Below are 16,892 nucleotides of genomic sequence, written 5' to 3' on the forward strand. Positions count from 1 at the left end.
TCCCATTAAGATGAAAACACTACGTGCTATAATACTCATTTTAACATCCGGTCAATGTTAAACATAAACATCAAAATTGAAAAACTAATTTCAATGATATTGTTTTCACATTATATTTGAATATTACAAGAGAATACATTAAAGCTACATGTGTCATCTATATTAACGTATTTTCTAGAATAAAAAGCATACCAAATAAACTAATCTTGAATGCATCCAAATTAGTCTTGCAATTATTTCAACGTTGGAAATAATCAGCTACTTGATGAAATTTTAAACGAATGACATCATTCTTTACAACATGATAAAAGATGGAAAAAAATTACGATTTTACTTCATGTCTTGTATACAACAAAATCAAGAGAAAATTTTAGTACAGTAAACAAAGAGAACTTCCAAGAGGATTTGCATCCGTAATGTGACAATTTACTACTTTTAACAGAGAGAACCAAAAAGAAATAAACAAATATATACATGATATAAATTGGAGTAATCCAATATATTAGTTCAAATTATATTTTACTATAACTCGTTTAAAATGATGTTCTGGTGATAAAATGATAAACATTTGAATTATCTATATAAATTATACATTTTTTTTTTCTCAATTAAGAAAATAAAAGAATTATTTTCGTTTTTCTATAAATTTGTCACATGTTAATTTTCTAATGAAACTATATAAAAATCAATAGATAATATTTAAGACAATTTATTGATAATTGAAAATTTATCATGGAAGAACGGAGTTCAAACCATATAAATTAAATTTTCACACCAATTAAGCATATAAAATATAGCCTACAAATATCGTCACTTAAATTAAATTTTGAGGTTTAACAAATCATAGTTTTAAATTGAAAAATTTTCAGTTTGAAATCGCCTTTAAACAATGTGGATAGATGAAAACTTTTTAATTTTTATTTTTAATTGCCTTAAAAGAGTGTGGGTAATTATGAAAATCTTGTAAATATTTCTCAATACTTCTTTTAATTGTTCTATTAGTTAAAAATTAATTCTCTGTGGACACTTTCATTTGACTAAAACAAAATTAATAATTTGATCAAATGAGAAAAAGAACGTTTGAAATGAGTATTTGCGTGTACTCCCTAAAGAAATGCTTGTCAGCACAGGCAGAGTACATAGAAGAGTTGTGGCTTGGGAAAATGTAGGGTCCATGTGTATATTAATGAGAACACAATTTGCATTTGAGGAATGCAAACAATGCGGAGCTTTCAATAAAATAACTAAGGGTGTGTTTGGTACGAAGGAAATATTTTTTAATTTTTTATGTTGGTGGATTAAATATTTTTGAAAATAATTTTGTTATGAATTCATTTTTCTTCAATTAATTTTGTACAATGAGTAGGGAAAATATTTTTTAAAACTCTCTTTCAATTTTTTTCACCCCTCCACCCCAAATTCACACCCTACTATCCCGATACTTATATACCCACTTACCACCGTGCACCCCGATCTCATCCTACCCCACCCCAACCATAGTATCCTCTGGGCACCCTCCAAATCTCCCCCTGCCAACCCAACCCCGACCCAACCCAACTCAACCCTCCATCCACTTCTCCCCTGCCGCCCCTTCACTCCTTTCCCGTCCTCACCCATTTCATCTTTCATAGCGTTTGTCTAGATTATATATTTTCAAGGAAAAAAATCTGCTAACTAATCAAACACTATAGAGTATAGTAAGAAAATTATTTATTTTTCAAGAAAATTTTTTTCAATACCAAACACACCCTAAAGTATATTCCAATAGTATCTATCTTATCATATGAACTGAATTGGGAAAAAGAAAAAGAAAAAGAAATAAACTTTTTTTATTTTTAGCATGCGTAAGAAATTATTTATATTCGATAGCTGAAAATATGTATAAAATTTGTATAATTTTTATATATAACATAGATAATATATATATATATATATATATATATATATATATATATATATATTTTTTTTTTTTCGGCTATACACTACTCCTATCATTTTCCAATAAAAGAAATTTTTAGCCGATCCATGTTCCAGATGGGTAGAATCTTATATTCAGTTATCCGTACCTTTCTTGCTGGCTACTGTTTGACTTTGACTGACAATCAAAAAGAAGCTTCTTGCACTATTGCAAAATCACATTTCCACTTCTCTTTAAAAAAAATTAGATATGAATACCAAAATCTTCCTCGTGTCTACCTAGCAAATTTTCTTCTGTTTTTTTTTTTTTAAAGCCATTCACCTTTCTGATTGAGCCCTTGAACTCCAGGTAAATTTTCACTGTTAAAAAGTTTCATCTTTTCAATTTTCTTCTCATTTGTTGGTGACAGTAAAAATGTATGTTTTACCATATTGGTACATAATTTTTCTGTAGTTTCCAAGTACATAGAATTTACTAAAAAATTCGAACTAATCTTTGTTGATTTAGCTCCAATACATTGGGACAGAGGAAGTATTAGTTGTATATTTATTTCTGCAGAGATCCATTTTCTTCTATAAATCTGTGTAAGAAGGGCTTTTTATTTATCTATTGATATACATGCTTAGTTGTAAAAATTCAGAGATATTGATATATGGGTTGTCTAGTTTTTAGCTTCTGTGCAGAAAGGTTCAGTTATTGTGAAGAGTAGATGGAGATTGATAAAGCAATTAGAGAATGTGAGGACAGTAGATTGAAGACAAAGTATACTAATGCAATATACGTTATTCAAAGAGCGCTCACTCTTTATTCGTAAGCTTCTCTTTTTCCTCTTGTCTTTTTGAGGGTCTTCTTCTTGCTATGTGAATTGATTTCAACATTTTTCCTTAGTTGCACTGTATAATGATACTTAACTTGTCGATAAACTTGAATATAGAACAATATGTGCGTTAGCCAGGGGCGAAGCTATACTATGTAATTGATCACCCTTCGTCGGAAAATAACACTGTATATATAGGTAAAACATTAGGTTATAAAGGTATATAACATATATTGAACACCCTTTGTCGGTGATTTTTTTAATTCTTTCAAGTTTGAACGCCCTTGGGAAAATTCCTGGCTTAGCCCTAAGCCACTTGCGTTAGCTATGTGGAACATGTTTTCATATTTTAGTTTAGGTTATCTTTTCTGGGTTATTTTCTAGTGTTTGGTTGGGTAAAAATTAGGTGACACATGATAATTGTACATGGCGGAGGATAGGATAATGATGATAACGTTTTGGTCATATGTTTTGAGCGTTAGACATGAAATCCAAGTGTAGGTTGAAAGAAGGTAGTATGAAGTAAGACCATGGTATATTTGTTGGAATATATTTTCCTTGGAAAACAGTTTCCAGTTTCCAGCACTACAAAATGATTTCATTATGAAATTTTTTTCTCCATACTAAATGTCCTAAAAATGGCCCGTTGTTAAGTTACAATTTCAACATGTAAATTGGGACAATTGCATAGGTCGAAAGCTTGAAGCAGACAAACTAGAGGGCTTTCTAGGAATGCTTTTAGTAAGATTGGTTCCTCCTCCTAGCTACTGATTGACTAATAGGAAGAAATGTTGCTATTCTCAAGAGCAGCATTTTAAATTCTGCTACCCGAGCAGAGTTTCATGCATACTTGATTGCAATCTAGTTCAAGTGATGGGTATAATTTAGTTGGATATAGGTATTTACTGGGAGATTAGTTTTATAGTCGAATCGATCTGATAAATGATTGCTGAGCGGAAGGAAGGATAGAAGTTTGAGAATTATAATCTGTTACCAGTACGGAATAGGTCAATACTGCATTAATTGCTTACTGTCATGCTTTTGTGTGGTGCTATTAGTTCTTTTTAAGTAAGTTGTAGTTGGAAATTTGAACTTCACTCTTAAGGTTTTATGAGACAAACAAACATGGTCTAAGCATAAAAGAACAATAATGATGTTTACATCTTTAAACTCGAAAATATGAGTGTTTGTGTTAGTAGTAAATTAAGGTCAACTGGCTGTCATTAGGGACAAAGTTTCAAATGTTTTTTTAATTTCTGTCATTAATTTAATGGTATTTGATGAAGTGTTGTCTGTCTACGACTTGATTGATTCAGTGTAGCATTGTGCTCAAGTGAACTTCTGAAGAATCAGTGAGTTTATGTTATATGCCTTAGTTTGTAGTATGTGGTGCATATGATTTTAAAGCACATTATTTAGTTAAGAACCCTATGTCATGATGTCCAAACAGTAAATAGGTGACTTTGCATGAAATTAAGAGAATAAAGTTTCAATGAGTTATTATATTAACCATGGTAGTACAATGCTAAATAATACTTCAGAATATTGAATACAATAATATGTAGCTGATTATTATTTGTTAATCTGAACTTTTGGAAATGGCACAATTTTCCTCTATAGAAAGCGGTCATTCTTTTTTGGAGAAACTACTTAAAAAATATGGAAAAAAATGGTACAGAAGGAATATCATTCTAAGAACAGTAGTTGATTTGGTAGTTGTCACTAGCACTTTCTTATATGGTGTACTTGGTTTGGTGTTTCTCATCCTTTTCCCTTCTGTTTGTAACCCCGACCCCTTAAATAGTATACAAGAGGTTGCATTGAGCTTCAATGGAGGGAAAGATTCTACTGTAAGTTTCTTACATGCTTCTCATCTCTAAACTCTCAGTCTTTTTCCTTGTTGTTTAACCAAATATGCATATTAGATTTGGTGTTTGAAAGAAGTCTTTTAAGTTTGGTTAGACGCTGTACGAAAATGTATGGATATGTGAGAGATTTAGAGAATCTCTGGTTCTAGATAATCGCAGATTATTTCCGAAGACAAATTATTGAGTAGTGAAATTCAAAGCGTTCAAATGGAGTGGAACGGGTATAGAGAATTCATATAACTGACTCCAATTAGTTTGGGTTTGAGGCAAGTAGTTATTGCTGTTGTGTTTAACCAAATATGTGATGTTTGATTTTGCAATTCAGGTTTTGCTTCACCTACTGAGAGCAGGCTATTTTTTGCATAGAGCTGAAGAAAGCTGTTCACAAGATGTTGTTGGTGAAAACACATTTCCAATCCGGACAATATATTTTGAGAGCGCGTCTGCTTTCCCTGAAATCAATTCATTCACCTATGAAACTGCAGCCACGTACGTGAGAAATGATAACTTGTCTTTCGTGCCTCCTATATGAACAACGTATTAGGATTGATTCTCTCTAATGACACCACTACATTGATTATCATTTAAACTGATCCTTCTTCTCTGAGCAGTTACAATTTGCAAATGGATATTATTCGCCTTGACTTCAAATCAGGTTTGGAGGCTCTGCTTAAGGCTAATCCAATTAGAGCTATTTTTCTTGGTGTCCGAATTGGTGATCCTACTGCGGTAATAAAATTCCTATTAAACTTTTCCAACTGCTCGGTGATTGTCAAAATCTTGATAAATGTGGTATATGGCTGACTGATGCATATTACATGCCTATCAGGTAGGCCAGGAGCAATTCTCGCCGAGTTCACCTGGGTGGCCGGCTTTCATGAGGGTGAATCCAATTTTGGATTGGTCATACAGGTTGGATGTTGCCTAACAAACCCTCCGTATATCGATTCTTCTTATCGTATTACTGTGGGAGTATGTATAATTGCCTCTAAAGTTGGAGAGTACTGGAGCAGTGGCTTTTGAATGCTTTGATATTCGGCATCAACATTAAGACTTACTTGTTCGAGGAATTAAAACGAAGGTTGCATCTGCATCTAGGATTTTAAACCAATTAATCCAACAAGAAATTGCTAAAGGATAATAGGTCCCTAGGCTTGATTTCAGTGGTAAGGACGCATCACGAGATGTGTAGATAGAACACACATCACAAGTTCAAACCCTGCCTCTAACAAGGAGCCGATATTTAACTGGAAGCAGTGTAGCGGGGCAGGACCATATTTCCGCGAGTTTTGGACGTGTGGGCCAATTGGGCTAGGTCCAGCTAATTCACAGGGGATTTCTCAGTTATCACGAGAAAGGAAAAAGAAAGAAAGAGGAACTTGCTAAAGGAAAAGGAATTGCAAAACATGCTAAAGTGCTTGAGTTATATTAAGATTATGTCCTAAATGCGGAAATTAGTATTTTTCAGAAATTTATGGATAAAAGAACTGCTATTTTGATGAAACGCATCAACATAGAAGGTCCTCTGAATCATAGCTGGGAGGATGGGGATGGATTTCAAACTACTTGGATTAGCTTTTGAAATTGGCATTTATTTTGTTTGAATATAAAGTTTAATGTGAGGCCCAGGGAATAAAAAAGGTTAAAGTTCAAGTCAAAGAAACGATTTACTATGTTAAAAATTACTTCATGTGTGCACTGCCATATATGCTTTAACGTACTATCAATATTGCATCTGTTATTGCTCATGGCGAGTGATGATGGTCTTTTTGGCTATTGTATTTAGGTGAGCATTAATCAAGCTTTATGATTGTAGTGTCTTTTACTGATAAAATAAGGTCTATACTTGGCCTTTTATAGTTTTACTTAGGGTTCGTTTGGTACGCGGGATAAGGTGGGATAAGGTAAGGGATTAAATTTATACCATGTTTGGTTGATGGTATAAATTTATCCCAGGAGAGATAAATTTATACGATCAACCAAACATGGTATAAATTTAATCCCAGACTTAATACTGGATATACCACCTTATCCCATCAAACTTGGGATTATTTTATCCCACCTCCCAAGTGGGATAAAATAATCCAGGGATTATAATCCTGGGATTATTATCCCGGGATAACTTAGTCCGCTTACAAGTAGGACTTAGAATTATGTTTTCACTTCTTTGCTAGCACCAAGAAGGGACGTAGACAATTTTAATGGAACGACTCAACAACAATAACAAACAACACCTTAATCCAAGCTTGTTGTGGTCAGCTATATGAATCTTCACTATCCATTTTGCTCCATTTAGGCCCTTTTCTTTCCAATAATCAATAAATGGGAAAACCCGAGCCAATATAATCTGACTCATGCAATAGACAAAGAACAAGTTCTTAGGCATTGTTTCATTTCTTTGCATGCAGTTCTACTGTAGGCATTTTCTTTTATAGCTCACCCATTTCAGTTAACAGCATCTCCTGTTTTACCTTTGGCAGAGTTTTATTTGACTTTTCCATGGAAGATGTTCATCTAGCTATTTTTCTTTTGAAAAGCAGTTGTCTATTCTTGTGCTTGTTTTGGCAAACAAAATGACTAACCTCTTAAGTTTGATATGGCAGAGATGTATGGGCCTTCCTTTTGGTATGCGAGGTTCGGTACTGCAGCCTTTATGATCAGGGGTAACTTTTTTGTTATGTTGCTTCAATTTTTTTTATATTGGTTCTTTATTCTGCTGCATGAAAAGGATGAACCACTTTCCTTTATCATTGTTTTCGAGATTTATACTAAAACTATGACATATTTACTCATGTGAAGTGGTAGTAATAACTTTTTTCTTTTCTAGTCCATCTTACTTATAGAGGTGCACCTGCATTTATTTGAACATTCTATTTCACTGATTTCATAGGTATACTTCAATAGGGAGCATTCATGACACTGTTCCTAATGCACTGTTGTGCATCAGTAACAGCAACAACAGTGAAGAAAAGTTTAAACCAGCTTATTTACTTCCTGATGGAAGGCTGGAAAGAGCTGGAAGGGCAAAGAAGCAATTATCTTCCATTAGCAATGGACTTAAATTCAAGGATTTGAATTCCGATAGTGTGCTTACTGCTTCAGTCATAGCTGTGGGTGATGAAATTTTGTAAGTTATTGTTTCTACACCTTTAAATCTGATGCTCCTTGTATTATGGTGACATGTTCTTCTGAGGCTTCTTGTCATTATATCTGAGTTATGGTGCATTTTGAGCCAATCTCTTATCCCAAGTACATCTGTTCTTTTTTATCTATTTTCTGATAAGTTCCTTATACAACTCTTCTTGATTTATGTTTCGCGGTATTCTTCTTTAGAAGTTCAAGTCAATCTGTCGGGAGCATATATTTTACTTTCTGATTCTCTTCTTGTTGGATATTCAACTTGAATTATGCTTGTGTTGTTTTTAGATACAACTGAATCATTTGGGATGTCCGGACTTGGATCACTTCTATATGCATCTAGTTATCTGGAATCTAGTGTTAATAACGTATCTTTGAGAATGAGTTATCCTCTATTTCAAACTAATTTTTCCTCTCTAGGTTAAACTTTCAATCGAGAATTGAACAGGCATCAAGGAGGTTATTTTGGTGTATAAACAGCAGTGCCCTTTCATTTTCACAAGACTCATTTGGGAGGTTTCCCATCCTTTATTTGTGTGGAATATTTTTGGTAGTTTATGAGGATAGTTACACTGTGAGGGCAGGCATGTGATAGAGTCTAGTTGACATGTTATTTAAACAAATTTTGAGGTATATTAGGAGATCAGCTGAACATGGAGAGGCTTCCTCAATTCTTTTGATTCCATTTGTCAAAGTAGATATGTAATGCAATAAACAAAATCTTTCAGTTTGCACATAGTATATCTTTGGCAGAGAAATTGGTACCAAATAAATATTTACATGTGCTATGACCCTTACTATGGTATTCTGCTATTTGCCTATTTGTAGTTGCTTGCTTATCAGGTATGTTTATCTTGGTTCCATAGCTCAGGTTTGGCACTGTAGAGGACAAGTTGTGGTCTTTGTTGTGTAGAAAGCTCCATTCCATTGGTTGGGCTGTATCGCTGCTTGCTGTGACTCGAAATGACGTGAGTAATATGTTATGACTTAACAACTTGTGTAATTTTTGCTTCTTTTTCAACTTATGTGGTAAGCATGAGCTTGACATTAATTTTCCATTGGAAGTTGCGTTTCTGATAGATACTAGAAAAGTGAGCCATTCTTCCATTTTTTCTTTTTGGATTGTTTTCTTCCTTTTTTTTCCTTTTGCCCTGCATTCCGTTCTTCATCTTTTGCAGCAATCCAGCTTGCAGCCAAAACAATAAAGGGAATAAATTCTTGCAAGTTGATGCACATTTAAATCAACTAACAACTACAAAGCAGATTGAGTTATAAACTTTATAGAGTGACTCCCAAAATGATAAAGAAAAGCTTTGAATCTTTGTAACAAGCTTCATGATCTCCTAGCAATTGAAATATTCTCTCGACCATGCCGAGCCAACTTCTAGGTAGAAAGGTCTGTCGTGTTACTTTCCTGGAGCAGCATCATGTTTCTTCATCTTTTTTTTTTGGTAACAATGTAAAATTACCATTAACATCAAAACAATTACACTTATAAGGCAACCTTAGTCTGTCCACAGTTCGAGGCCCCCAACTCACCAATATCTAATTACATAGTAGCCGTTGGACAAAACTCCTACACCTATAAGCTTTCTTTGACATCCTCATATGTTCTACTCTTTCTGTAATTTCCCTCTATATTTGTGTTACTATCTCTATTCTATTTACATTTTTTCCTTGAAAGATTTTAAAATTCCGAGCTCTCCAAGTGTGGTATATCACTGCTCCATTAACTGCTGCTATCACCTCTTTTTAAACTGCTTCCAATGTTTCCTTTTAATCATTTCCAGCATCAGCTTGAAATCTCCTTCCTGTACTGACTGTCCTATCCACTGGTTGATCTCTTGTCTAACTGCTTTGATCCAGCCCGGTCGACAAACAAATGCTCCTTTGTTTCCAGCTGCTCTTCTTCGCACAAGCTGCAATTTATGTTTTCCACAGGGATTTGCATCCCTATTAGTCTGTCTTTGGTAAGTAGTCTCCCTTGAATTGCCAACCACATGACAAATCTGTGGCGAGGTAGAGCCAAAGCAGTCCATACCAAGTCTGCTATTTCTAGTCGTGGTTGCTGATTTATCATAGCAAGATAACTGTTGGTTATAGAGTAGCGACCTCCTGAAGTTAGTATGTATCTGTCTTGTGAATACCATCCTTGCATCTCTCCTTTTAGGGAGTTTAACTTCCTCCAATACCAACTACTATCCATAGGATGACTGTGTGTCCAAATATTATGGTCAGCTTTCATATAAACACCATGAACCCATCTCACCCAAAGGAACTCTTTGTTCATTACCAACTGCCACAGTAACTTTCCTACTGATGCCATGTTCCATATTTTGCAGCCTTTCACATTCAGACCTCCTAGTTTCTCTGGGCAGCAAACTTTCTCCCATGCAACCAATGCTACTTTCTTCTGTCCCTCAGTCTTCCCCCACAAATATTCTCTACATAGTTTATCCACCTCTTTTAACACACTTTGGGGTAGAATAAAGACAGCCCCCCAGAAACTATGTATAGAAAAGAGCACTGCATTAACAATTTGTAATCTCCTTGCATAAGACAACTGCTTAGAGTATGTGACAGTTATCCTATGTGTGATCTTCCTTATCAGCATTTGGCAATCAATCTTGTTCCATTTCCTTGGTGATAGAGGTAAACCTAAGTACCTGATAGGAAATGTGCCCAGTGCAAATCCTTTTTTTGCTAACAGCATGTCCCTGACTCCTTCTTCTACTCCAACTAGAAACATGCTGGATTTTTCCATATTGGCAATAAGGCCTGAGACTTTGCTGAAGTGATCTAATGCTTCCATAACTCTATTTACTGAGTTCTCAGTACCTTTACAAAAAATCACCAGATCATCTGCAAAGATGAGATGTGTCAGCTGTAACTCCTTGCACATAGGATGGAATCTAAAATCAGGCAACCTGCTGATAATCTTCAAAGTTCTAGAGAGGTATTCCATAACTAAAACAAATAACAAGGGAGATATTGGATCTCCTTGTCTCAATCCTCTCTTCCCTGCAAAGTAGCCATGACCCTCTCCATTTATCGTTACTGTGAACATAGTGGTAGTCACACATACCATAATCCATTGTATGAATCTGTTAGGGAACCCAAAACCTATCAATGCTTCCTCCAAAAATTCCCAGCTCACCATGTCGTAAGCTTTCCTAAGATCTATCTTCATTAAGCATCTTGGAGATGTTTTCCTGTTGTAGTGCCTTAGTAGGTCATGGCAGATTAGCACATTGTGCATCATAGACCTACCCTGTACAAAAGCTGATTGGCTAGCTGACACTATATGATGCACTGCTGGTTTTAGTCTCTCACAAATCATTTTGGAAATGCTCTTATAGATGACATTACAGCAAGTAATAGGTCTATATTGAGTTGCATTTTCTGGTACTTCCACCTAAGGAACTAGGGCTATATTAGTTGAGTTAATTTATCTCAACATCTTCCCAGTTTGGAAAAATTCCAACACAGCATCAGAGACATCCCTTCCTATTATTGACCAAGCTGATTTATAGAATCCACTCCCATAGCCATCCGGACCAGGGCTCTAATTGCTGTCAATTTGAAACATAGCCTGTTTAACTTCTTTCTCAGTAAATGGCTTCATTATCTCCAGTTGTTGAGTCACTAAGAGCAGTGGACCATTGTCTAGGATCCCTCTTACTGCATGTATCCTACCATTTGGTTTCCTCCCTAGTAGGTCTTCATAATAATCAACAAACATTCCAGCTATGGTATCAGGGTCAGTTTGCCAATTACCACTACTGTCTCTAAGCTGTGTAGTTGCTTGCTTTAGCTTCCGATGCTTGATGACTGAGTAAAAGTAACTGGTGTTATCATCACCCAACTTAATCCATGTTGCCTTGCTTCTTTGTTGTAAGTACATTTCAGCTAGAGATGAAGATTTCCTAAACCTGTGATAAGCTGCACTTTCTGCTTGTTGATACTCTAGATTGGATGGGCACCTATGAAGTTGGACTTGTGCCTACTTTAGTATTATCCTGTTCTCATTTGCTTCAGTAACAATATTATGAAAAGCCTGAGAGTTCAAGGCTTTCAGCTTCCTCTTTAGTGCTTTCAACTTCCTCACTACTGCAAACATTTTACAGTAGTTGAGGTCCCATTTTACAATGTTTCTTCATCTTGATAAGTCCCATTAAGTTGAAGTCAGTTTCTGCTCAATTTCCCACCTTGATACTTAAATCTTTGATGGACCTTGCATTTATAAGAGGAACTTTATGCTAGCTTTTGTTCTGATAACATTCTTTTCATATTTAGATAGATTCTGTGGCCGAGGAAGTTGAGAGGCGGAAGTCGACGGACGACATGGTAAATGTTTTTCTACTGCATGGATGCATTTATTTAATTGTTTCATTGCTTCTATAGGGCTTATTTGATATATATGCACCAGTCTGTTATATGTGTGAGTGCGCGAGAGGTAGAGTTCTGTCCACCTGTGTTGACATATCTATTCCGAAATTGATCTCTCTACAGGTATTTATATATGGTGGGGTGGGTCCATTGCATTCGGATGTCACAGTAGCAGGAGTTGCAAAAGCTTTTGGTGTTCGCATGGTATGTAATATAGATTTACTGGATTCTTCTGCTATTTCATGTTGCATGACTTCGTGAAAATAGCTTTCAAATAAATCATCCCTTTCAGCAGGCTTCACAAATTTGTATTGCTAGTAAGATATTACCTGAAAGCTCTCTCTGCTATACTTATATTTTTCCATGTCTTTGTCTGACATGGCACATGTCACACGCTTGGTGGAATGTGCATCAGATGCCCCATCGGTTTTGTTTTATGTTTTTCTTTTACCTTTGGGATTTAGTGTCTATTTGTGCATATAATAAAGCGCATATTTGAAGCTGCAATTTGTTACTTTTATTTCTTTTCTTTTGGGCTGGAAGGTCAAGTTACCATCATTAAATTGAGATGAAAAAAAAAACACGACAAAGAGATGGATGGAAGAAATCTTGTTACTAATTTACCAAGATAAAGTTACCTAGATGTCTGATTCCATAATTATGTTTAATAATGTATAATATCTGACTAGCTTTTTGTATACAGTTTTCTTTTCTGGTTTATAAATATATAAAATGCATAGAATGTGTATTAAATATAAACAAATCCACAAACTTCTTTTGAAATGTGCTATCCCTGGGTCATGTCCAACATATCTGAAAGATGCAACAGTCTTTTCCAAGTCATGCTGCTGATGGAACATTCTTTTAAAACTGTTATTTTAATACTCCACTTTGGAGTAATGTATCAGTGTCTCTAATCTTCTCATAAGTTCATTTTGCAGGCTCCTGATGAAGAATTTGAAGAACATCTAAGGCACCTGATTGATGAGAAATGCACCAGCGACAAGAACGAGGTTAAACCATAGTCATTCCTAAATTCCGCTGGGCCTGAAGTTTTCATTACACATATATATGCAAGAGTGGACAAGAATAGCAATAGTTTCTGTAGTACCTATGGTAATTAAAGAGCGTGACGAGAAATTCGATTTTGAGTTTTTACCTGTTGATAGAAATTAAGAAATTTGGCAGAAAAGCTCCTTACTTTGGGTTCGGTGTTGATTGAAAAGGAAACACTGGAGCTCCTTGGGTTCACTAGACCAGAAGTGTTATTGTTCTTCCTTGAACTTCAGAAATTGCATTTCTGCATCTTCATTTGTTGATGATTGAAATGTTGAGCCTATTCCGTATTGTCTTTATAGACAAAACGCTAAACATTGGAGGACCCTAGCAACTTAAAAAAATGATTTAATGTCTAATACCAGCTGAAGAAGGAGAATACAGGAAAACTAGTTCTCTTAGTGCTACAGGGTGAATCAGTCTTTGCAAATTCATTTCTTGTTTATCTGCTGGGGGAATGAAATCACATGGACTGAGTCGATAATATATACTGCACAAGATAAACGTATCATGCACCATAGTGTAGCTAATGTACAAGATAATCTGACTCTGAAAGGTGGAAAATAGTGCAATAAATCAGACACTAAAATAATATATAAGTATCAGGGAGAAGGTGTTATTTATATTTTTCAAATGTCATTAAATTTATGATTTCTAACATTCAAAACAATTAGAGCTTCTCTGCCTGTTAGAAACTTAGAATTAAATTATTGTTTCCTGTCCTATTGCAGATGGCACAGTTGCCTGAGGGTATTACAGAATTATTGCATCATGAACAGCTGCCTGTGCCTTTGGTATGTGGAGGCATTATCCAAGAATTTATGGTTATTATGATTATTTTCTTCTCTAATTTGATTCCCTCCTTATGTGTAAACTGCGTAACATTATTGGATTTTATTCTCAAGCGATCCATGTTTCCCGAGTTTTTATCATATAGTAATAAAAATCTTCATGTCCAGTTTGAAACCATGGTCCACTTATCCATAAAGGAAAAGCAAATTTATTTTAGATGTTGGTTTTTGTATGTATGCTGTGATGGTCTTTTCTTTTGGTCTATACATTTTTTTGTCGACATATATCTTAGGTATCTATCAATGGATCAATCCTCCACTGTGTACTGTGAATTGGGCATTACCTGAAGTCCTATTAGTAAACCAGTGGACTCTAGCATTCTCTTGTTTGTCATGAAGAAAAATTTCTTCATTTTCACCCTCTGCAAATTATTTTCTCTTCTTATACTTGCTTTTGCTCTTTGGTTGAGGTATGTTTTTATTCTTGATACCTCTAATGACTGTTGCAGTACTTCTGTTTTACCAAAACTATCCCTGGCATAGCTACTGTTTCATTGGCCTTTCAAGTTCAAAATAGATAACTTTATATAAAAAGAAATGGAGAAAGAGTCGGTGGCTTCGAGCTCTGATGATTTTAGGAAGTGGAAAGAATGGATCTGTACTGTGTGAAAGTCATTTTGAATGTTCTTACATAGCGCTATTAAGTTATTCTATTTTTCCTGAATTGTCTGTGCGCATAATTACTCGGAAGTAACAGATCACTTATAGTGAACTCAGCTTTATTTTTGCCTCATTTCCTTCTCCTATTCTCATTTCTCTCTTATATTCATTCTTTTGATTACATGGAGCTATGTCTTAGTATTATATTCATCTAGTTTCTCTTTGATGTGTGAGTTTAAGATACCTATGAAGTTGAAGGTTGATCTTTTATTTTGAGCATGTGTGTTCTCTTTTGTAGATCAAGTGTGGTAACGTGATCGTTCTCACTGCCACAAATGTTGCTGAGCTGGACCTGCAATGGGATTGTCTGATTGAATCAGCAAAATCAAATGCTGACCTGGTATTGATGGCACCATTTGTTTCAAAATGCTTGGCAACAACTCTTTCCGATGTGAGTTCCGTGGAACCTTTCTTAAATTTTCTGTGTTTTCCTTATTGGATTCCTTTGCTTATTGATGTATGATCTTTCCGGTCCTCTGTAATTGCAGAAATCAAGGTTTCTTACTTATCAATATATATCCTTAAGCCTAACGAGTTTGAGATCGAGGAGTAGTTGATTGATGTATCATATTATTCATATGCATCTCTTAAACTCTTTATCCAGATGCATTACTAAGTGACCTTTCAAGTTTCGTTTCTTCTAAACTCCTGGGGTGGTAGAACTTCATGTTTCTTTCATTAAAAGATACTTGAGCAGCTCGATCCAGTTGCTTGTGAGCCATTTTATAGGAACTCTTATCCTTGTTTTACCAAAATTATGCTTTAACATTCTCCTGAAAAGGTTTGTCCTTACTGACAAAAAGGATATTTCATCACTTGTCACTTGTGTCCTAGTTCTAGATGTGCCTAATAGTAGTGGAGTGAGAAATCCGGTACAACCCTTGTCAGAGCAATTATGACTCACAAATCAAGTGAATGAAGCATTGGGAAGGAATTCTTGCAGCCAAAAAGGCATCAGATCAGAGTGACTATACCCAGATAGTCATCATCACAGCGAGCTTCTGATCCTTATGTCACATAGTCAACAATATTCTGTATAGTATTTTACTTCCTCGATTTGGAAAACGTATAGGTTACCTTCTAAAACTATGGGGTGCAATCTTATCGATTCTATAGTCTTGGTTTTCCACTTTTAAGTGAGTTTTATGATATGTCTTATCAAATTCTCTCCTGTTAACTTGTTTTAGTTACTAACATATTGTCTCTGAAAATTATCAATTACAACTTGCTTCCCATGAGTTGCAGGTTGAAATTGCTCAACCTCTATCAAAGGTTTGCCTTCAATATCCTGATATGAACATTGGTAATTTCTTCATATCATTTACAAGATTAATGACTTGTATAGCCCACCACTTATTCCCACTTTTTTTCCTTTTTCCTTCCTTTTCTTTAACATATTAAATCATTCTTATTTCCGCTGATATGAAGGAGGTTATCGGGGATCAAGAAAAGGACCTCTTATAATTAGATTTGAAGGAAAGGTAAGAATTTTTACTGGAGATGTCACTTGATTTTGAAGCATTATATTTCTCCATCAAGTTCAGTAGTTTTTTTCTGTATTCCTGTAGGATCTGACAAGAATAGAAACAGCTTCTCAATCATTGTGCCAGAATTTTCTCTCTGGTGCATTCTCTCAAATTGAGTGACCATGGGGACTTCCACATTCCTGAAGGCGATACGTGGAGCCGGAAAGGGTTCTAAATTCTATGTACAATTGAGGAGAATGGACATGACAAAGAAAGCAGGAGCGACATTTCAATATTCAGTACAATGTGACTCTATTGGAATAATCACTATATCAAGACACAGCAAGTAGTGGTAACTTAGGCAAGGCAATCTTTAGGGTCGGCAGATACAGGCTTCTCTTCTGTTGAATAGGTGTATTGAAACTGCTGAGATCTTAATTGCAGCTGTATTCGGACCCAATATTTCTTATATTTCGACTTTTTGTTGGTATGGTTAACGGCAATATATACGTTTTATCGAGTGGAGATTTATAGCTCTCTCAGCATCTTGGTTAAAAAAATGAAAAGATGGCAAAGTTTGAGTTGTCTCTGGACATAGATTGCTACCTGCTTCTGAAAGAGAGACTTGAGGGTCTTTGCTCATTCATAAAAGGGGAAAAAAAAATCAAATTTACCCTTGTTATTAACTTTCGTTATACTTCTCGTCTAAATTTATCCTTACTATTAACA

At 35.1% G+C, this 16,892-nt stretch overlaps 1 protein-coding gene across 3 annotated transcripts; it reads left to right on the forward strand.

Moving 5' to 3' along the window:
* Positions 1–2,036: 2,036 nt before the first annotated feature.
* Positions 2,037–16,686, forward strand: LOC107807061 (uncharacterized). 3 transcript variants are annotated; one of them, XM_016631348.2, is made up of 17 exons: positions 2,037–2,266; positions 2,591–2,728; positions 4,540–4,585; positions 4,929–5,092; positions 5,215–5,332; positions 5,433–5,515; positions 7,207–7,266; positions 7,494–7,730; positions 8,613–8,709; positions 12,038–12,088; positions 12,254–12,334; positions 13,072–13,143; positions 13,918–13,980; positions 14,936–15,088; positions 15,943–16,000; positions 16,126–16,178; positions 16,266–16,686. In XM_016631348.2, the coding sequence occupies exons 2-17, from the start codon at positions 2,628–2,630 to the stop codon at positions 16,341–16,343; spliced, it is 1,515 nt and encodes a 504-aa protein (XP_016486834.2). In that variant the 5' UTR covers positions 2,037–2,266; positions 2,591–2,627; the 3' UTR covers positions 16,344–16,686. The 3 variants fall into 3 exon arrangements, with proteins under 3 accessions (XP_016486834.2, XP_016486833.2, XP_075103912.1); XM_016631347.2 differs by having other exon boundaries at positions 2,131–2,266; positions 2,584–2,728; XM_075247811.1 differs by lacking the exon at positions 2,037–2,266 and adding an exon at positions 2,390–2,502 and having other exon boundaries at positions 2,584–2,728.
* Positions 16,687–16,892: the final 206 nt, after the last annotated feature.

Source organism: Nicotiana tabacum, chromosome 24 (assembly GCF_000715075.1).
Source record: "Nicotiana tabacum cultivar K326 chromosome 24, ASM71507v2, whole genome shotgun sequence".
Taxonomy (NCBI): domain Eukaryota; kingdom Viridiplantae; phylum Streptophyta; class Magnoliopsida; order Solanales; family Solanaceae; genus Nicotiana; species Nicotiana tabacum.